Source organism: Coloeus monedula (assembly GCF_965178545.1).
Source record: "Coloeus monedula genome assembly, chromosome: 4".
Lineage (NCBI taxonomy): Eukaryota > Metazoa > Chordata > Aves > Passeriformes > Corvidae > Coloeus > Coloeus monedula.
In genome coordinates this window covers 75,097,773-75,120,331 of record NC_138784.1, presented here as the reverse complement: position 1 = coordinate 75,120,331, position 22,559 = coordinate 75,097,773, and the positions used below count along the sequence as shown (strand labels likewise).

At 48.5% G+C, this 22,559-nt stretch overlaps 2 protein-coding genes across 11 annotated transcripts in view; one reads left to right on the top strand and one right to left on the bottom strand.

The window, feature by feature from the left end:
• Positions 1-139: 139 nt before the first annotated feature.
• On the top strand, positions 140-20,426 carry IL15RA (interleukin 15 receptor subunit alpha). Of its 7 annotated transcripts, none has more exons than XM_082280910.1 (11): positions 140-277; positions 3,745-3,890; positions 7,390-7,469; positions 11,272-12,584; positions 17,679-17,870; positions 18,457-18,534; positions 18,746-18,934; positions 19,118-19,147; positions 19,465-19,519; positions 19,617-19,912; positions 20,293-20,426. In XM_082280910.1, the coding sequence occupies exons 4-10, from the start codon at positions 12,512-12,514 to the stop codon at positions 19,720-19,722; spliced, it is 723 nt and encodes a 240-aa protein (XP_082137036.1). In that variant the 5' UTR covers positions 140-277; positions 3,745-3,890; positions 7,390-7,469; positions 11,272-12,511; the 3' UTR covers positions 19,723-19,912; positions 20,293-20,426. The 7 variants fall into 7 exon arrangements, with proteins under 7 accessions (XP_082137036.1, XP_082137040.1, XP_082137039.1 ...); XM_082280914.1 differs by having other exon boundaries at positions 17,679-17,881; positions 18,749-18,934; XM_082280913.1 differs by having other exon boundaries at positions 17,679-17,881.
• Positions 19,976-22,559, bottom strand: part of FBH1 (F-box DNA helicase 1) — a 29,185-nt gene continuing 26,601 nt past the window's right edge. For all 4 annotated transcript variants that reach the window (XM_082280906.1, XM_082280903.1, XM_082280905.1 and 1 more), the window contains one exon: positions 19,976-22,052. In XM_082280906.1, the coding sequence (XP_082137032.1) occupies positions 21,933-22,052 (120 nt within the window). In that variant the 3' untranslated portion in view covers positions 19,976-21,932. The remainder of the gene's footprint in view (positions 22,053-22,559) is intronic.

Below are 22,559 nucleotides of genomic sequence, written 5' to 3'. Positions count from 1 at the left end.
TGCCACCTGATTGGGCTGCGGCGCTGTCAATCAATATCGGCGCCTTCCGCCCGGCCAAGCCAGGCCCCCACCCGCGAGCTGAAGGGGCGGGGCCAGAGTGAGGGCGCGTCTTAAAGGAGCCGCGTCGTTATTTTGTGAGGGGGAGTGAGGCCTCGCTGACCGACAGAGAGACAAATAAATAAATAAAGAGACCATCTGAACTTCAGGCGGAAAAACGGGAACTCATGTGGAACTCACAGGACTATCCAAGTCTCTGAGACCCTTGGTAAAAGCCCAGGTAAGTCACAAGTAACTCCTGTGTAACTCATATGTAACTCATTTAACTCCCGTGACAAACCAACCATTGAGCCCCTTGGCAAAAAACTGTGTGATGCCCATGTAACTCACAAGTAACTCTCACATAATTCTCAAGACAAACCAACCATTTGAGCCCCTTGGCAAAAGAAAGGATTCCCATTAATCTCCCAAGTAACTCCCATGTAACTCATGTGTAACTCACAAGGAGCTCACATGTAAATCCCATGTAATTCCCATGTAACTCATGTGTAACTCACACGTAACTCACATGTAACTCTCATAACAAACCAACCATTTGAGCACTTTGGCAAAAAAATGGCCTCAAGTTGTGCCAGGTAAGGTTTAGGTTGGATATCGGGAAAATTCCTTCATGGAAAGGGGTGTCCAGCTCTGGCACAGCCGCCCAGGCAGGGGTGGAGCCCCCATTCCCAGAGGGATTTCAAAGCCATGTGGATGTGGCACTTGGGGACACGGCTCAGTGGTGGCCTTGGCAGCACTGGGAATGCCGGGACTGGACAAGTTTTCCCTAAAATATGAGGAATTGGGATCAAGAGAGATGTTGCTGCTTCCGAGTGGGAATAACTTTGTGGAGCTGGAATGCCGATCCGTAGGAGCGGGTTTGCCCGTGGAGGAACTGGTGCTGCCTTCACTCAGCAGGCTGGGGAGGCTGGAATTCTCCTTTTCATCCTGCAAGGGAAATAATTTCATGCTTTGCACCACTGGGAATAAAAGGAAACCAGGCAATTCCTTAGGAAACGTGGTCATCCAAGGCTATATCCTGTTAAATCCAGCAGCAGTGACCTTGGAGAGGCTGGAGCACAAAGCCATGAGCCCATTTTTAAGGAACTTGCTTTGCAAAGCTGGATTTTTCATGGTATTTTAGGAATGTGATGATAAAAACTGTTTAATTCCATCCCATATTCCCGACTTCTCCTGTTGTAACACAATCTCCTGACCTTCACGTGGGATTTTTCCATGATCCAGGGAGTTGTGAAAACAGGTTTTTAAACTTAATCCTGGTTTTTCCTTGTGCTGCTGAGCCAGACTTAACAGCCCAGACAGTAATTTTGGGCAGGACACAAAGAGCCAAGTGACCTTTCCTGTCACGTCCAGCTCAAGTGGGAACACATCCAACTCCCGACACAATTACTCCTTCCTGAAGAATCCCCTAGGGGATAAATTAAGATAAACTGACTGGTTTCCAGTTCAAAAAACAAATAGACTGGAATGATGAATGAGTGCATTCAGTGCCTTTTCCTTTTGAACTGAGAAAAAAAATCAACCTATAAAAACATCGTGGGAGTCACGGGATCACTTCAAGCCTCTGCTTTCCCTTCCTCATTCCTTATCTTCAGTATCTTCGGTGTCTCCAGTCTGGAGAACTGTTTCCCATTCCATTGGGAAACTGGGCAAGAAGATTGGCAGAGCTGCAAAATGACGGCCAAGAATCTCAAATATGATTTTACGGAATGAGCTGAGGGATTTAGAAACTTCCATCCCAAAGCTGCAACGCGTTACCTGTGCTTTTCCGAGTGGGAGCTGTTTGCTGCATTCCAAACCCGAGTGACAGAGGAATTCAGAGCAAACTGGGTTTTTTTTCCATTGGAAAATTTGAATTGATTTGTCCGACTTCCCTGATATCACCCTTGTTTCCGTGGAATTGTGGGTTTGTGCTTTCTGTGGATAAAAATTCCAGTGGTTTTCTCTTGGATCAGAGGGTTGTAAGGAAAGGGTTTTGTTCTACTCTTCTGAACACCACCAACAGATGGGTTTCTGAAACAAGGGAGGTACAGGAGGGTTTATTTCCTAAAAGAAACTAAGAGGTGTGTTAAAATATATAATATCTAATATATAATATAATATCTAATATATAATATATAATATGTAATATGTAATATGTAATATGTAATATGTAATATATAACATAATATGTAATATGTAATATATAATGTATGATATATACTATATAAAACATAATATATAATAAATAATATATAACATTTTAATACATTATATATTGTAGATTATATTTTATAATTTTTAGGTGATATGTTACATAATATATATTACTTCATATTTTATATGATATACCAAATCATGTATTGTTTTATGTATTATTATTGTACGTATTATATGTGTTATATGTTACATATGATATATAACACATATAAGGTATGTTATTATTTATAATATGTATTGTATATTACAATATATTCTACTATAAAATGTTATGTTGATATCGTTTCATTTATTATACGTTATATTTTGTTGTACATTATTATATATATTAAATATCCTATATATTATGTACTATGTATATATGTATGTATATTACATGTTGCAATGTGTCATATATCTAAATACAATATATTTAATATAATATAATTAATATAATATTATGTTTAGTAGACTGTATAGTATATTATAGATGATATTTTAATGTATATATTGTTATTAAATATGTATTACACATTATATATTACATGTTCTATTTATTATGTATATTTCTATTTTGCATATGTTATATGCATTATATTCTATAATATTGCATTATACCATGTTTAATAAACTGCATAATATTTTATATAATATATTAAAATATATTAATTAATTTTATGAAATATTCTATAAATATAATACAAATTAAAAATATTTTATATAAATACAAATAATATTTATGTATATAATATCCATTTATATATTTTATGTGTATTACATAAAATTATATTTTATATATCTATGGGATATTATTTATTATATTTTATCATATATTATTATAAATTATATAACATAAAGTGTATTATGGGAGGGAAAGGAAGAACAAAGCATCTGAAATACACCTGTTTAAATAATTAATAGTAATAATAATAATAATAGCAGCAATATTATTATTATATTCTAATATATTGTATTATATATATTCTGTTATATTTATTATATTTATTCTATAATATATATAATATTATATTTGTTATGTTTATTATATTATATTAAAAATATATATTAATATTTAAGAGAAAAAGGATTCAAGAGCTTCCCTCTTTATGGAGAAACATCCAGTTCAGGATCACAGCATGTCTTGATTCTCATCCTAAAATCCCACTGCTGCACAGTGCTGATATTGGTCCTTTCCTGGAGCTTACTGTGGCTCCAGCAGCAAAATCCCTTTTTATGATTTTAATTTAAAAATGTTATTTAATTATTTAAAATATTTAAAATATTTTTAATATTTCAATATTTATTTACTTTAAATGTTTTTATTTCTTGGCATTAATTCACTGAACAATTAAATGCATCTCTTAAAACACAAGTTACTCCTCACGAGTCGTTCTCCTTATAAAGAAAGGAGAAATTGAGGATTCTTCCCTTTCAATGACATCCAGTGGTTTAAGAAAACAGGGAATCATTGAGGTTGGAACACCACATAAATCCCTATATTTTTTCCAGGTTGGACAGGGCTTGGAGGAACCTGGTCTGGTTGGATCAAGATGATCTTCAAGGTCCTTCCAAAGCATTCCATGAATTTTTGAGCCTGGATGAGGGAGGAAATCGTTGTGGAAATCTGGTGTGGAGCAACTCTCGGAGCTGCAGAGGTGTGGTTTTAACCCTTGGGTAGGAAAAGAACTAGAAAAATTATAAATATCAGCAAAAAAAGATGAATTGCTCCAAAATTTAGTATTTTAGGGGGTCTTTTTGTCTCTATAAATCCCATGGGACTTGTGCAAGAGTTTTATCCATTGAAAAGAATCCCCAGTCCTCCATCTTATTAAAAACGTAAAAAAATCAGGGATAGGGATAAAAACTTAGGAATTAAAAACTGAAAGAATTTTAAATTAGAAGCTGAAGAATTAGGAATTAAAAGCTAAAAAATTAGGAATTAGAAGCTAAAAAATTATGAATTAAAAGCTAAAAAAATTAGGAAAACTAGGCCTGAGACCCCTTCACCCTGACAAATAACTTTTTCCTACCACATAAATTGTCCCAACATGATTTTTCCAGAGTTTTTCACTCCCTGGCTTAGATTTTAATCCATGCTGACTGTTTCTACTGTAATCACATCTGTGTGGAATTAACCCCAGAAGAATTAACTGCTCTTTTAAATTGTATTTAATTTATAATCAATAGTGGCGTGGTTATTTTTATCCAGATATTTTAAATGGCCCTTGGCTTCAAACAAGACTTTTCCTGCCAAATAATTAAATCCACTCTGGAACTACTCTGTTTACCAAATCCATCTCATTCCTTGTCCAAACTTTTGTCCTCTGCCCAGTTTAATTCTCAATTTGATTAATTAATGGCATTTGCTACTTCAAGTAAATGTCTCAGCTCCAAATATTCCATTATTTGGGGCGTGGAAGGTCTTAATTCCATCCTCTTGGGATAATTCCAGGTGTTAAAGCTCCAGGGGTGTGGTTGAGGTGTTGTCCAAACCCTTTCCTCACAGTGTTCTCCATCTCCCCACCTCTTTCCAGCTGCCCTTGGATCCACATCCCAAAATCTGGGATGCCTTTATTCCTGAGGAAGGATCCACTTTGCAGTTGTGTTTTCCTGGGTTTTATGCAAAGAAAGAGTTTTTTGGGGTGTATTTACAGTACCAATAATAAGAATTAATAAGAAGATTAAAATAATAATAATATTAAAATAAAATAATATAATAATCCTTCCCCCTTAAATATGAATCTATTTTAATAACAAATTATTATTATTATTATTATTACTATTCACTTTTCATTAATTCTTATTATTGGGATTGTCAATACCTATTTATAAATAATAATAATAATAATAATAATAATCCTTTGCCCTTAAAGATGAATTAATTTTAATTTTAAAAAATTATTATTATTATTATATAAACAGGTATTGACAATCCCAGTAATAAGAATTAATTAGGATAATAAGGAGGATAATAATAATAAGGGTTAATAAGAAACAGGGGAAGAAAATGAAGATAAACAGAGACACAAACCCGATGAACCAAAAATGAGGCCAAAGACAAGAAGCAACCTCATCACTCACCACAGCTAATGGGCTCTCAAAACACTGCAGGGGATGAAATCCATCCAACAAAGAGCAAATTTGCTCTTTCAGAGGAAATTCCTCCTTCTGACCCCTCCAGTTTAATGGTTTTCTTTGCTGTTGACCCTGGGGGCAACTTTTAATTTCATATTTGCTTCTCTGGATCTGCTCAGGAGCCCCAGATTCTCCTGGAAAGCTCCTCACCAGCACCTGATTTCTTTGTTGTTTTCCATGGTTGAAATTGTCACCCCCTGCCTGGGGTGAGGTTGTGGTGTCACCTCTGGTGACCTTCAGGAGCAGCAGCATCTCCTTAATCCTCTGCTGAAGAACTTTTAATAACTCTCTGTTACTGTTTTAATTACTTACTCACATCCTACAACACCCCAAAAACATGGCATAGAGAGAACCACCTAAACCCACCGATTTTGAAGCCCTCAGGAGCCTCCAGGAAAGGCTTTGCTGTGGGTGTGCCACACGATCAGGATGTTTGTTCTCAGGGTTTATTGTCCCAGGGTTGCTGAGGAAAAACAATCACCCAGCAGGGACAAGCTGTGGATGCTTCCCAGCCCTCCTCCCACTTCCTAAAAAGGCTAAAAGCTGCTGCTGTCGTGCTCCCAATGCTGGGTTTTCCACCTAAAACTTGAGGTTTTATAATCTCAACCACCTGCAGGCAGAAAATAGTTCCAAAATAATTCCCAGCCCACTCACAAACAAGTTTTCCGTGCATTTTGTGCTCCACTTTAATACATTGTTTTCTTCAAGTGTTTGTAAAAGCCAATGAGAACATCACAACATAAATTCCAAGGAGAATATGTGGGTTTTTACAAGTTTTTCCAGTGATTTAGCACAAGCTTACAGTCAAAATTTCCAACTTATCATAATTCACAGCTGTTGACAGCAGAGCCAAGTTGAATTTGACAATTATCAACTTTAAAGATAAACTTGAATCAGAAAAGTTTCCCCACCTGACTTGAATTTATTATAGAAGGGGAAAAGGAAACAAACCCCACCTGATGGATATTTATTTATTCCTAAAAATGAGGGTGGAAAGACCAGTACAAATCTTCCCTTTTCCTTCTCACCCTCCGAGAATAAATAAAGGTGTGAGCAGAATTAATTTTGCTACAGGAGAAACTCTCTGGGAATGTTATTTGCAAGGAAAAGGGGATGTGTCCAAGCCTCCAGCTGGAAATTTCACCACCTCATGTTTTGTCAGTGCTCTTCCCTCCTAGAACAGCATCAAATAATTTAACTGGATAAAGTAAAGGCTTGTGACCCAAATCTGCTCGTTCTCCGTGGGAAAGGGCTGCAGTGATTCTCAAAAACATCCTCATATCCAAGAACTGAAAGTCCCCAGATCAGAAGTTGAGACCTAAAGCAACTCTGAGGCCGAAAACCCCTGGGTGCTTTCATGGGTGCTTTCCCCTCACATGGAAAAGGAGTTGAGGTTACAAAACAATTCCACTGGAGATCCCCTGCAAGTCCGTGAGCCGAGCACATCCCACCCTGCTGCTCCCCTGACTCCTGCTGGGCTCCTCAGCTCTAACTTCCCTACACTCCAGCAGGGAATGATTTCCCTTGGAAAGCTCTGGAAAGACCAGAATCTCTCCAGCCTGATGCCCTAAATGCAGCAGCAGCTCGTTCCCACAACCGGGGTGTTCTGTTGGGCAGCAAAACCACCCCGTTTTCACCAAATCTGCCAAATTCCAGCCAGAATAGGAAATTTTCATCATGCATCAATTTGTAAAACTGCAGCAAGCGTTAAAGTTTTGGTTTTCTCAGAGAATGGCCTTGCCTACAATGCTTAGCACTGCATCTACTTCCTTTTCTTGTTGTTCTTCTCCTCCTTCTTCTTCTTCTCCTTCTCCTTCCTCTTCCTCCTTTTCTTCTTCTTCATCTCCTTCTCCTCTTTCCTCTTCTCCTCTTCCTCCTCCTCCTCCTCCTTCTTCCATTACAGAGGATCAATGATTTCAAAATTCCCACAACACAAAATGTTAACACTGGAATTTCTTCCTGGAGAAGGAAAAGCCTCCATCCCTCTTAGTTTCCAGGGCCATATTTTGACTTTTCCAGGTGTCTCCAAGTGCAACTGGCAGCACTGCTTTGGGACAGAGTCTGGGCCCAGCGACTGCTTCTTGCTGGATTAATAGCAGGTAATTAAAATGAAAGTAATTAACTTGATGGGAAATCATTCCAGGCTGCCAACCTGAGCTTTACAAATCATTTCTTGGAACCATTTGCACTCAGTACATGGAATTAGCAGGCATAAACCTGGGAGGATCAACTCAAATCCTGTGCAGCTTTTATGTGCTTGGTGCAGAAACCTGTGGGAGCTGATAAGAAATTAAGTAATTCCTGGTTAAATCCCCAAAGGAAAATAAAAGCTGATTCATTACCAGAGTTTGGACCTTTCTGCTCCTTGAGATGAAGTTTTGGTTTCTGTTTGCTGGAAAATGAACCCAAAGGAATATTTGTGCCCAAGAAGGAGATGGATTCTCATCCCTTCTGCTGGCATCTTGAAACAAGTGGTTTGTCTCCCTTTGGACACGGGCCTAATCTCTAGTCCTGGCTTAAAATTCAGCTTTTCTTACCCAAAAATCTCTGGCTCAAGAGTCACAGCTGACAACACAACCTTTCCATGAGCTACATCCAAGGAGAAACCTGGAACTCCTCAACTGCTTCCAGTGGTGCATCCCCCTGCTTCCTCTTCCTTGGAGCTGCTCTGGGGCCTCAGGAATTCCCACATGGATCGTGAAGTGTCCCTTGACCAAACCAGCTGGACAGGGAAGCATCCTTTGACCATACCAGGAACTTGTGCATGGAAAAACTGGGAGAAATTGTCCATACGAAGAGCCCCAGTTCCCTGAGTGAGATGGGATAATCCCTTATTCCCTGAAGGCCTTGGAATATCACTTTCCAGAATCAGAGCCCAAGTGGAAAAGTGCCATTGTAAGCAGAACTCTGAAAAAAAACCCTCCAGTAATTCCCATCTTGGGTTATGGCCAGGATGGAAATCTGCTGGTGACTTGCAGGAGATCATGGAAACATAGAATGATTTGCAAAGGATCTTAAGGATCATCCAGTCCCACCCCCTGCCATGGGCAGGGAATCTTGCACCATCCCAGGTTGCTCCAAGCCCACTCCAACCTTTCCTTGGATGCTTCCCAGGATCCAGGTGATCTCTGGGAATTCCATCCCAGCCCCTGCCCACCCTCCCAGCCAGCAATTCCCAATTCCCAATCTCCCATCCAGCCCTGCCCTCTGGCACTGGGAAGCCATTCCCTGCCTCCTGGCCCTCCATGCCTTGGCCCCAGTCCCTCTGCAGCTCTCCTGGAGCCCCTTTAGGCCCTGCAAGGGGCTCTCAGCTCTCCCTGGATCCTTCCCTTCTCCAGGAGAACATTCCCAGCTCTCCCAGCCTTGTCTCCCAGCAGAGCTGCTCCATCCCTCTGATCATCCTGGTGGCCTCTGGACTCTCTCCAACAGCTCCAGGTCCTTGGCAAGGTCCATCCTATAATTTATTACATGGATAAACGAGCACCAGGTCAGAATCAATTTAGAATGATTTATATGGAGACTGGTGGTGAGGAGGGTGCAAAAGGATGAGGGCACAAAAGGTTTTAGCTGCATTTCATCATTGACTGATTTAACATTTAGTTTGATAGGGTTTGCTCCAATTACAACAGTGATTTAATTATAGATCCCAGATGGAAACATTCATCCTTTACTCATTTAAATCCATTCATACACAGAATTACATATTGAGAAGGGATTGGTCCAGGCTGGGGGATGAAGGGATGTGGAGCAGCCCTGGGAGAAGGATTTGGGGTGTTGGGGGGTGAGAGCTGGACCTGCCCCAGCCCAGACCCCCCCAGTCCTGGGCTGATCCCAGCAGGGGAGGGGGGATCCTGTCCCTGTGCCCCTCAGGTGAGACCCCACCTGCAGAGCTGCCCCAGCCCTGGGGACAGCAGCAGGACCTGGAGCTGCTGGAGAGAGTCCAGAGAGGCCCCAGAGCTGCTCCAGGGCTGGAGCCCCTCTGCTCTGGAGCCAGGCTGGGAGAGCTGGGGGTGCTCACCTGGAGAGGAGAAGCTCCAGGGAAAGCTGAGAGCCCCTTGCAGGGCCTAAAGGGGCTCCAGGAGAGCTGCAGAGGGACTGGGGCCAAGGCCTGGAGGGACAGGAGGCAGGGAATGGCTTCCCAGTGCCAGAGGGCAGGGCTGGATGGGAGATTGGGAATTGGGAATTGCTGGCTGGGAGGGTGGGCAGGGGCTGGAATGGAATTCCCAGAGCAGCTGGGGCTGCCCCTGGATCCCTGGCAGTGTCCAAAGCCAGTCTGGAAGGGGCTTGGAGCAACCTGGGATAGTGGAAGCTGTCCCTGCCCGTGGCAAGGGATGGAACAAGATGATTTTAAGGCCCCTTCCAACCCAAATCATTCCATACTTCTGTGAAATTTATATTAAAAGCTGCTTTTGCCAATACCTTTGATGGTGGCGATGATGAGACAGCAGTGATAACCCAGCCCAAAAATTGCTTCTCAGGTGTTCAAAGCACTTGAAACCAGACAACCCCTAAAGCATGAGCTTGGTGGATCCCTTTGGAAATCCAGATGTTGTGTCCAGCCCTTGGTGTTCACCCTGCCCCAAGGGAGGGATGCCTTAGGATTACATCCTTGTCCTGGATGGGATGGATCCTTTGATGCAGTGCCTCGGAGGGCAGGGCACCAAGGGCTTCTTGGGTGGGATGATCCCACAAATTAGCTTGTCGGGGAAAATTTCCTGTCTGGCCATCCAGGAGCCGCTCTGGAACTCAAAATTGCTGAGCTGGGAACAAAGCCTCTCCCCAGCTCCACCCCCACACTCACAGGGTCAGACCGGGGTTTCTCACTCCAGGTTTGCCATGGCAGAGGCTCAGATGTCTGAATCCTTAAAATAATTTAATCTCAGTGTAATAACTAAATAATAAAACAGCAGCTCGAGCTGGCACCTCTCAGGAGAGCCCCTGAACAAAAGACACCCTGGGTTTTTCACCCTCACATTCCAAGCGTGGAAAAGTCTGGATTCCTCCACTCCTGCCGTGGCTCCGAGTGTCTGGTCACTTGGCTGGACTCCACGTCCTTGTGCCCTTTCCTGGTCATTTGCCAGCTCACATTCCCTAGTCCCCAACTCACATCCTCTTGTCACCACGCAGAGCTTCCCCTGCAGCTGCACCTCCAGTTACCAGCACTTCCTCAACAGCTAATCATTCCCTAGCTCTGGATTTTCTTGGAAAGGCTCAAGGATTTCTGTGGAAAGGCATTTTAAATGTGCTGTTCTCAGGGATCACTACCCTCTGGTTCAACCAGTATAAACTCTCGCCCAGCTCTGCTTATGTCCTGGAAGATAAGCAGCTGCAGGGCTCGTTTGCACCAGGAGCACCCAAATCCTCACCTGGAAATTTAGGACGCGATCGGACTTTTTAAGTCATTCGAAGGAATGCTCGAGAAGAAGGGCAAAGTCTTTCCAGACCAAATTTTCTTTGCCAAACCCGGGGATTATCACACTTAGCTCTTGCGTAAACGCTGTGAACCCTGCCCTGCTGATTGCTGTTTGTCACGCTCATCATGTGGGATCCCAGCCCATCCAGAGTACAGCCACAGCCATCACCAGCCAGCCTCGGGAATCTGGGATAGCGCTCCGCTGGGGTGGAAGCCCTCCGCCGCATTTTCATCTGGAATGTTTCTGACCACTACCCTCAGGCGTCTCCTCCATGTTCTCCAGGCTCACGTTGCTCTCTCTAAAAGACATTTGGCGGGGTCAAGTGGTTTGTCACGGGTGCAGCCTCTCTTCTGCTTCAGGAGGGGTTAACTGAGGTTAATTCTCTTTCCTTGATGGCAGAGGGAGAATCTATTCACCTCTCACGAAGACATGGGGAGTGGCCATGAAATGTTACCCTGCAAATAACCCTTTGCTTTCCCTTTTCTAGACCCGTGGGTGCTATTTGCTGGTGCTCACTGACAAAACAAAACAACGTGAGAATAAACAAAGAGGCCACCAGCAAGGAGCCGAGTTGGGGAGGATTTGTTGTGAGCAGGATCTGTGGGATGTGAGTCCTCGGAATGCTCAGGGATGGAGCCCGACCGCAGGAGCTCTGCAGATCTTCGAGGGCTTGATCATAGCTTGTCCATTTTTGAGGTTTGTGTGGGGACCAGCATGTTCCAGCTCCAGCACTGGAATTCCTGCATCCCAAGGACATGGAATCCCCACAGATCCATGGCCAGATCCTGCCAGGCATAGGAGGCAGGAAAAGCATCCCCCCAGGACACCACGATTCCCTTGGATACCACATTCCCCTGGGCAGGGAGTGCTGCCTCATCTCCTGCCAGGACTGCATCTCTTCCCAAGGTATTGCATCTCTTCCCAAGGTATTGCATCTCTTCCCAAGGTATTGCATCCCGTCCCAAGCTATCGCATCCCAAGAGTACCACGACCCTCCTGGGCATTGCAGTGATCCCCGATATCGCATCCCCTCAGGCACTGCTTTCTCCAGGGCCATCCCATCCCCTCTCCCCCACCCCTGAGACTGCAGCCCCTGGGTCCCCTCTAAATATTTCATCCTCCTGGTGTCCTTCCCCTCCCAGGGGATCTCACATCCCGTGGATATTGCATCCCCTCCCTGGTTACTGCATCTCCCCACACGCCGGGAATCACACCCCTCTTTGGGCACCAAATTCCACACCCTCCCTGCTCCCCCAGGATTTGTATTCCCGGGTTTTTCCATCCCTTCTGCTATTCCCTCCTGCCCGGTATTGCACCCCCCACCCCTCCCGGTATTCCATGCCCCCGGGTATCTCATCCTCCCGGGAATCTCATCATCTCCGCGGGCAGTGAATCCCCCTCACCCCTCTATTTCATCCCGTTCCGTGTATTGCGTCCCGGGTACCGAACTCCTCGGGGCACCGAATTCCCCTCGGGTGCCGAATTCCCCCTGGGGACCGAATCCCCCCCGGCATCGCAGCCCCCGCTCGCCCCTCCCGGGCACCGCATCCCCTCCCTGTCCCGGCTCCCCATCTCAGCAGGGCGGTGCGTCCCTCCCGATGGCCCCGATCCTAAACCGAAAGTGAAACCCCTCGGGCGGCACCGGGACCGCGACAGCGGCAGGGAAGATCCACGAAGCCCCCGCTGGAGCGCCCGCTGGAGTCTGGAGCTGCCTGCGGGCCGGTCCCATGGCACGGCCGCTGCTGCCGCTGCTCTGCGGTACCGTCGCTCTCCTGCTGCTCCGCGCCGCCGCCGACACCGGTAAGCGGGACTGCCCCGGGCTCCCCGGCGCGCCCGAACTCTCCCTGGGGTGCCCGCACCCTCCCCGGGCTCCCTACACTTGCCCCGGAGTAGCTACACCCTCCCCGGGCTCCCTACACCTTCCCCGGAGTGCCCACGCCGTCCCGAAGGTGCTCGCTCCGCTTTCCTGGGATGCCCGCATTATTCCCCGGGATACCCGCCCTGCTCCCGGGAGAGCCAGCTCCGCTCCCTGAGGAGTCTGCTCGACTTCCGGAGGGAGCCAAGCTACTCCCTGGGGTATCCAAGCTCCCGCGGAGGTGCCCACACTATCCCTGTCCCTGGGGTACCCATGCCACCCCCAAGGTATTTGCTCCGGTCCCTACGGTGCTCGCTCCACTTCCCGGGATGCCCACAGGGATAATCCCCGGGATGCCCACGCGGCTCCCTGGGATGCCTCTGTTTTGCTCCCCGGGCTCTCTCTGTTTTCCGGGATGCCCATGCTACTTCCCGGCATTCCTGTGCTGCTGCCCAGGACACCAGCTCTGCTCCCTGAGGAGTCTGCTCGACTTCCGGAGGGAACCACACTACTCCCTGGGGTATCCAAGCTCCCGCTGAGGTGCCCACACTATCCCTGTCCCTGGGGTGCCCATGCCACCCCCAAGGTATTTGCTCAGGTCCCTACGGTGCTCGCTCCGCTTCCCGGGATGCCCACAGGGATACCCATGCCACTCCCTGGGGATGCCTGCTCCCCTTCCAGGGGTACTCACGCTACTCCCTGGGGTAACCGAGCCCCCACTCGAGGTGCCCAGGCTGCTCCCCCGTGCCATCCCTGGCGTGCCCATGCCATCCCTGGGATGTCCACTCCGCTTCCTTGGGTTCCCAGGCTGCTCCCTGGGGTGCTCAAGCTCCCACTCAGCAGTGTCCTTGCTGCTCCCTGGGGTGCTCACTCTGCTCCCTGCCTTCCCAAACCTCTCCCTGGGTGCCTCATAACCCCCACCCAGAGTGCCCAGGCTGCATCCCTATGTTCCCTGGGTGCCCACCTTGCTCCTGGCATTCCCACACCACCTCCTCAGCAGTGTCCAGGGAGGTTGGGGGTAATTTTTAGGATCCACGTGATGGACCCATGGCAGTTGCATCACTGTGGGATTTCAGCCTGGGTGGGTCCTGTGTGTTTTCCACGGCACTGGGAGTTTTCCATGGCTGCTGAGCTCAGAGTGTCACATCGTGTCTTGCCTCTCCAAAAGCCCAAAATCCCAAAATCCCTGGAGCGTGAAAGCTGAAAAACTTTAAGATCACTGAATCTAATGATTAACCCAGCACTGCTGAGGCCACCACTGACCACAAGTACTTTTAAGCCCCTCCAGGAATGGGGATAGCTCTGCCAGGGCCGGACAGCCCATTTCTGGAAGGAATTTTCCCAGTATCCACCCTGCCCCTCCCCTGGCCCAGCCTGAGGCCGTTCCCTCTCTCCTGTCCCTGTTCCCTGGGAGCAGAGCCCGACCCCCCCGGCTGCCCCCTCCTGTCAGGGGCTTGTGCAGAGCCACAAGGTCCCCCCTGAGCCTCCTTTGCCCCAGGCTGAGCCCCTTTCCAGCTCCCTCAGCCACTCCTGGGGCTCCAGACCCTCCCCAGCTCTGCTGCTCTTGGACACAACAGCTTTGGGGAAAATCTCATCACAGCTCAGACATTGGAACCATCCCTTGGTTCATCCCCCGGGAGCCCCTGGAAGCAGCAAGAGCATTATGAAATATTTAATTCACTAAAAATGTGGAAACTGTGAAGGATTCTGTGAAATAATGCTGGAAGGGAGCGCAGAGCTTTGGGACAGCTTCAGTGCCCTCTCTTCTCTAAGCTCCTGTGTGCTCCTGAAGCCCTGGAAAAGTAATTCATCCCTATTTATAAAGGGACGATGGGAATGGCGAAGTCTGTAAAAGATCTTGGGTGACAAAAATAAGCCAGAAGAGCCACGTGAGCTGGGAGGACACGAGCCCTGAACCTCAGGAACAGGCTAAAAATAGCCTTCCCTGATGTCATTCCCCCTGACCACTGATCTCAGATGTCCAGACAGCATTCCAGGCAGCAGTGGTGCCACCAGGATCCTTGCTTGGGGCAAATAATGTGGTTTTAGGGGGTGTTAGAGAAAATGAATAATATTTATTTCTTTTAGTTTCGTTGATGGATAATTCGGGATGTGCTGCTCCATCCCATGATGTTCCCACCGGGTATCCAATCCTCTCCTGCTTTCCATCCCTGGCCCAGCTGGTCAATTGGAAAGATTTTTCAGCTAAAACATGAAGTTTCCTTTATTTCTGTGATTTTGGCATTTGGCATGGATTTTTCGTGGGTTCAGATTTGTGAAATTCCTCTTCTCTTCACTGTTTTTTGGCTCATGGCTTTTAAATTTTGAGCAGAAAACCCCTCACCTCTGTGGGCCTTTTCCTGATAATTTTTTAAGGAGAACAGCCAAATTTTTCCTGGTGTGGATTCTCTGGTGTCCAGTTGTGGTTGTGCATCCTTGGGAAGCTGGATTTGGACATGGGATGACATCACATGGCAGCATCTCCATGCCTGGGATCATCCTGGCTGTATTCCTGGTGCTGGCACATTCTGCTTCCCAATGTGCCGGAACGAACTCATCCTCCAAAATCGGCATCGCTGGAGATCACTGGTCGTGAAAGACAAGAAAAAGTGAAGTAAAAAATTCATGGAAATGCAAAATCCATGACTATTGGGCACTTTTCAACCTGGATATTTGATGCCAGCAGGATGCAGGGAATTCAGATGGAAATGAGGCAGCTGGAGATGTTTTCCTGGGAAGGTTGGCTCCTGGCACCGCAGCTCCTTTGGGAGGTGGGCCAAGGATGGGATGAGTATTTGAGCACCTGGGATGATGCATCCATGGGAAATTCCAACTCACTGCCAAAGGATAAAAGCCTAAATCCTGCCTCTCCAGGGCTGTTTCCTCCCCTTTTCCCCATTGGAATATGTTTTGTCTCATCAAACAAGCTGAAATCCATGGATGGCGTGAGATGCCGGATCGTGATCCTGGAGAGTGGCGTCACTGGGGTCTTGTTGAACAACTTGGGCATTTTTTGGAAGAGAAGATTCCAATCAACTGGAAAAAACAATTCTTTAGGATGAGGAGAACAGGTTTAAAAACTAGAAGGCATAAGCAGAGCTGGCAGATCCCTGTTTTTCCCGGATGGTTTTGGTGTTTCCGACCATCTCCTGCTGCGCTCCCTTCGGAGAAGCACCTGGAGTTGGCACCGGGAGGGATTTTCATTCACTAAAGGCACATTTCCAGTCTGGTGAGTTGTGAGGGTGTGACGAAAAATCCCCAGGTGTTTCCTCAAATCCTGGTTCCAAGAGTTGCTGCTTCCTGGAACTTTGCCCACGGCTTGAGAGGAGGCAAAGAGCTGCTGTGCTCAACACACGCGTGGTCCCCGTGTTCACTCTGGCCACACTGACTGCAGCCCTCAGGGTGTCCCAGTGCCAGGATCACCCTTGGATCCAGCCAGATCCAGCTGAGCACTGAAATGGAGCAAATTCCCCCCAGGATGTTCTGGGGATGCACCTCAAATTGGGGCAGGAGTTTTTGAGGATGGAGACCGTTATCTCCGGGTGTTTTGGGTGCTGCGGGAGTGCGTTGTGTTCCTGTCCCCACTGCTGCTGTGCCACTGGCCCCTTCCCCTCCTGCTCCCATTCCCACTGTGCTCCCAACCCCACTGTGTTCCCATTCCCGTTGTTTCTATCCCCATTGTGCTCCCATTCCCAGTGTGCTTCCAACCCCATCATGCTCCCATCCCCATCGTGTTCCCATTCCCACCATTTCCATCCCCATCCTGCTCCCATCTCCACTGCCACCACACTCCTGTCCTTGGTGGCTGCTGTCCCTGTCACTGACACATTCCCATCCCTGTGTGCTCCTGTCCTCACTGCCACGGCATTCCCATTCCCACTGTTCTTCCATCTCCATCCCGTAACGATCCCAGCCCAACCATGCATCCCTCCTGACTGGACACTGCTCCATCCCATCCCAGCTGGACATTGCTCCATCCATCCCTCCATCCATCCCTCCATCCATCCCTCCATCCATCCCTCCATCCATCCATCCTATCCATACTTCCCATCCCAGATATCCATCGCTCCATCCTGGCTGTATTTTGTGTTATTCCCATTGTACATCTCTCCATCTCTCCGTGCTGGCTCCCATTGGGATACGGGAGCTTCCAGCAGCCAGGATCATGGATGAGCCATTCCCTCCCCACCACAGGGATCCAGGGGCTGGCAGTTTTGGAGCATCTGGAAAATTCTTCCCCATTGCACCAAAAAAGAAAGGAAATTTCACCAGCCTGGTGTGGAACCTCATCCCAATGCCGAAGGGGAAGCGGGAACTCCTTTGGGAAAAAGCAAAGCCGTAACTCATAATCCATCACTGTCCCACTGGCTGGGATACTTGGATTTCAGCTGTCACTTTCCAGAGCAGAAAAAACCCTGGGAAGTGGCTGGAGGACTCAGGCAGCACCTGGAATTTTCATGTCCAGCTGCGAAATGAGTGGAGACAGACGGGGGCAGTGAGTGCAGAATGCAGCAGCTGGAGATGGGATGCAGCCAGGGTCACTGGCCTGGGACAGTCACTGCAAGGGGATGGAATTCCATAAACATTCCGTGGTGGTGGGAGGAGCTGCTACAGTGACCACAAACATTCAGGAAGTGGAGTTTTCCCTTTCTCCTGCCACCAGAGGAGCTGCCACAAGCGATCCCAAACATATTTTCCCTTTCTCTATCCCCTGTGTCAGGCACAGGGCCCCTTTATTTTTGCAAGCTGGATGAGGCTCTCCCAGCCCCAGGGCAGCACCAAATCCCTGTATCCACCCCTAGGCAGGATTTCACAGGATCATGGAATGATTTGGGTTGGAAAGGAATTTAAGGATCGCCTCATTCCATGTCCTACCATGGGCAGGGACACCTTCCACTATCCCAGGTTGCTCCAAGCCTCATCCAACATGGCCTTGGCCACTTCCAGGGATGAGGAGTGGGGAATTCCCCAGCACAACCAGAGGTTGCCTGATCTCCCTGCTGTGATTCCATCTTTTTTCCATCCCATTCCCATTCCAGTGCGATGCAGCCGCCCCAAGGCCGTGGCCAACGCTCACATCGACGCTGGGAACCGCATGGAGCTGAATTCCCTCCTGCGCTACTCCTGCAACCCGGGATACAAACGGAAAGCCGGGACCTCCAGCCTCATCCAGTGCATCCTCTGGAACGGCTCCGAGCCCCGCTGGACCGACCCCACGCTCCAGTGCATCCGTAAGTCCTCGGTAGGAATTTGGGAGCGGGGACACCTCTGGCACCAGAGGATGGGAAGAGATGTGGGAGCTGCCCACATCCAAAAGAAGCAGAAGTGGGAGGGAAATTATGGAGAGGAATTTAATCCGTGGAATTCCTAACGGATCACGGGTGATGTCCATGGGTTGGAAACACAAAAGTTTTAGGGCCTCACATCCTTCAGTGCTGCCAGACCTGGGGGAGGAAGTTAAAACCTGGGAGAGGATGGAACATCAGGAATGTGGAATCTATAAACCACAAAGGGTCTCTGCACAGAACAGAGGTGCCCGATCTGGGAAAACATAATTAAAAGGCTGAAAACATGGATTAATTAGGATAAGAAGGGAGAAATTATTAATCAATAGAAGGGTAATCAGTAACTTGTAGCCAATGAAGATGAATTCCTTTGTTTGCTAAAATCTAAAAATAGTTTAAATTTGACAACTGAAATCTGGGATTTGTGGAATTTCCCCCGGAAATGTTTGATAAAAGAACGTTGACTTTTGAACCCACCGAACCAGAGCTCATTTCCCAGCTGATGGTGTCTCCCTGTTGTGTCTTCCCAAAGGAGATCCGGCTCTTTCCCAGGAAACCCCCAGCCCGGAGCTGCCGCCGGTGCCGCACACGGAGAGCACGACCCAGAGGGGTGAGCAGGGGACTTGGGATTGGGTTTGGAGTGGCCACAGCCACGGCAAAGCCACAATTCCCAGGGAGTGGAAACCACAACATTCCCACAGCAGGATCAAATTCGTCCAAGGGTGAAATCCCAGCATTTTGTAGCTGTTGGATGGAGGTGCGGAAACAACAGCACTGCCTTTTGATTTCGGGAATTTAAAGGCTTCCCACTGTTTTCCCAGCAGGAACCACCTGTGCCAGCCCAAATTCCAGCCCCTCTCCAGCTTCCAGTCAGTCACCTGTGCCACCAGCACCTGATGGGATGTCCCCAGACAGATCCAGGCCACCGGAGACGCTTCCAACACCGGACACATCCACACTGGGAGAAGGCACAACCCCGCTGCCCGTCCTGCCCACGGATTATGCTGCAGGTTGGGCCAGTTCCCAAGGGAATTCAACCCTCCCCGGGGGCTTGTTTCATCCACAAAGGCTCTTTTCCTTTTCCAATGGAATTTTACCTTCTCTCCAACCTTCTTTTTAGTGAGGCTCCTCCCAGCATCCACCCCTTTCCCACCTTTGCAGCTCAAAATCTCCTTTTCTCTCTTCTTTTCCAGTTGCCATCCAGTCCGTGGCCTCTTCCGTCGGTAAGCTGGGAAAAAAAACTTATTTGGGAAAGGAGGGGCTTATTTTCTTTATTTTTTTTAAGCTTAAAAGCCCTTTTGGGGGCTGCAGGAGCTTTATTCCATGGCCAATGGGAATGCCACCGAGGGGGGGAAGGATTCAGCACCCAAATTTCTTCACAGAAAGAAGAATTCCCAATTCCATCCCTCCAGGGGTGGGGATGGCATCTTGGGATGGTGCCCCGAGTGGTTTGTGATGGTGCCTGGAGCTCCTCATGGAGCTCTTTTGGTGGAATTCATGGGTTGGGAGATGCTCCTCACTCTGTGTGTCCATCCCACAGGACTCCTGGTGCTGCTGGCCGCCGGAATCGTGGCCATCTGCTGCTGGAGGAGGAAGTAAGTGTGCCAAACCCCAGGGATGAGTTTCCCAAGGCTCCTGTGCTTTCCAAAGAAAAGCCTTGGAATGCCGTTGATGCTCCTCTTCCCTCCACAGGTACACCAGGCAGGGCTACACAGTGACGGAGGTGGACATTCCCATGGTGGCTCATCCCTCTGGGAATGAGGAGGTGGCACCTCCTGTGATTGTCCCCACGGGCTGAGCACCCCCGGCGGGGACGCTCGGTGCACCCACCGTCCCGAGGGATGTCGGAGGATGGAATGCCGGATGCTTCCCTGAGGGGTGGCGGAGCACATCCCGCTCTCCGCGTGGAGCAGCCAGGGATGCGCGGCTGCTCTTCCCAGCCTGAACATGGATGACTCCCATGGATGATCCAGCTCCAGCGCCCAAAGGTGGGTGGGTGTCCTGCACCAGGAGCTGGGATTTCAGGGAATCGGCCCTGGGGATGCTGGTGGTAGGCAGGGAGAGGGTTGGGATGCTGGGATGGGGTTTGGGATGAAGCTGAGCTGCCCTGCCCCAGGTAATTCCCATTCCCTGTCCGGGAGCATGGATAGAGTTGGATTACCTGGACACCAGTTCCATCCCTTTCCTGGCTTTGTCCATAAATCCCAGAAAATAGATGGAGAGAGACCCAGCCCCAGCCAAGCATCCCCTCCACATCCTCATCCCTTTCCTGGCTTTGTCCATAAATTGTCCCAAATCCCAGGAATTAGGTGAAAGGGACCCAGCCAAGCATCCCCCACATCCTCATCCCCTTCCTGTTCTCTTCCAGCCACTGAGCTGCAGCCAAAGGTGCTGGGACCATCCCACCCTCACACAGCTCAGGGATCCTTTGGAAGCACTGCCAGTGCCAATCCCAGCTCTGGATCCCGATCCCGGCTCTGGATCCCGATCCCCACTGGCTCACAGGGAACCCAAGCTGGAGCAGTCTCACTACAGACACCATCGAGGACCAAAGGCAGTAACACAACTTAGGGAATGTTTTCCTTTGTGTGTTTTTCCTTTATCCATTAGACGTTTTTATCCACTTGTTTCCTTACCCAGTTTTTATCCAATTGTTTCCTTACACTCCGGAAAAGGCAGCTCTCTATTTTTATGTACAAATAAATATATTTTATATAGAAAACAGCACTCGGAGCAGTGGATTCCTTAACTGGACGTCTCAGCCAGGATGGTGGGAAGGACTGGATTGGGATGAATCCATCCCCAAGGCACCAAGGGTTCATCGGACACCACGGCAATGAAAGGTTCATTCCCATCCTCCGGAGGTGATGGTACAGTGGCAGCTGCTTGGGAAGCAGGAGGGATCCAACAGCTGAAATTCCACAGCTTTTCCTGGCTGCTCTTGTCCTGTTTGTGCCTCGGATCTGGGGATGTGTGACAAGCACTGCACTGGGTGCATCCCTGTTCCCAAGGAACCCGGGATGGTCGGGAAACAGGAGAGGCTGGAAGGGAGCACTGGAGGTGCCTGATCCAACACCCACTCCAGGCTTTGTGGTTCCATCCAGATCCAAGTGTTTGGGGGAATTCCTGCCCATGTAGGAATTTGTTCCTGGAGTCGGCTTTGAAAGTGAAAGGAAAGGGAGGGAAGCAGCTCCATGAACAACCATGGAAAAAGCCAGGATGCACTGCAGCAGCTCTGGGCAGATTCCTGAAACCACTCTCAGTTTTGAGTTTCCATGGCACAGGCTCTGGAATTGTGGCACGGAGAGCAGGATCCACCCGGATTTACAAGAGTGCTCCTGGGAGGGCTGGGAAATATTTAAGGATATTTAAGGGAAGGGAAGAGACAAAAAGGAAGTGTTAAGGCTTTTTTTTTGGCTATAAATTTAATTTTAGGGTTAGAAATCTCTCTTCAGTTTGTCCCTGAGTTTGGCTGAAACCAAACCAAAGGAATTTTTCTGCTGCTGTCCCATTTCTTCCCTCCTGGCTGGCTGCAAGGAGAAGGGAAAGACTCCAGGGAAATCTCCTGGCTGCAAGGACGGAAAAGGAATTCACCAGGAGAGCTTAAGGATTTCTTCCCATGGCTGGGCAGGAAAAGTTCATTTCCAAAAAATAAACTTTCTTTGGATACTTTCCAGCATTGTGTTTCCTCTTTTTTCAGTGGGTCAGAGGGATTTCCAGGAACGATGGGATATTCGGGCAGTCTGGACACTGGTGATGGGAGGAAGAGGGGGAATGCTCCAAAAGGAACCCTGCTCTGTCCGATCCCATTCCTACAGTGCAGATTCCTCTGGATATCTCACTTCCCAGCTCCTGGAGGATGAGGCAGGGCTGGAGGGAAGGCACCACATCTTCCCCAGGGAGCCTGGAGGTTCCTCTGGAGCTGGGCTGAAATCCTGCTCCGACATCCACCTGATTTTGGAGCTGGGATGTGCCAAGAGGATTTATCCCACATCCAGGAGGGCTTTGTTAGAGCTGGCCAGGCTCTTCCCTGATCGTTGGGAAGGAGGTGAGCGGAGCCAGGGAGCCGAAGCACTGCCAGGTGCAGGCCTGGCACAGGAATCCCCCGGGATCCCGGCTGTCATCGCTCTGCGGGAGGAAAAGAGGAGATTCCAGGGAAGAGGAAGCTACAGGAACACAACCTCTGCTTCCAAGTTCTGCCACAACCCCCTCACATCCAGGGAAGGGAGCCATGACGTGCCCAAAGCAAGGCAATCCCGCACAGAATCATGGAATGGTTGGAAAGGATCTTTAAGGACATGGAGTCCAACCATTCCCAGTATTGCCAAGGCCACCCGTGTCCCCAGGTGCCACATCCACACGGCTCTGAAATCCCTCCAGGAATGGGGACTCCACCTGGGCAGCCCATTCCCATGCTTGAAAACCCTTTCCACGAAGGAATGTTCCCAATATGCAGCCTGCCCCTCCCCTGGCCCAGCCTGAGGCCGTTCCCTCTCCTCCTGTCACTGCTCCTGTCCCTGCTGATGGCTCGGAGCTGTCATCCCTTGTCCTGGACACGGAGCTCCACAGATTGACCTCATGTTCCCTACGGAGCTTGGTCTTTCCAGCACCCTCTGGACAAGGATTCAGGTGGGA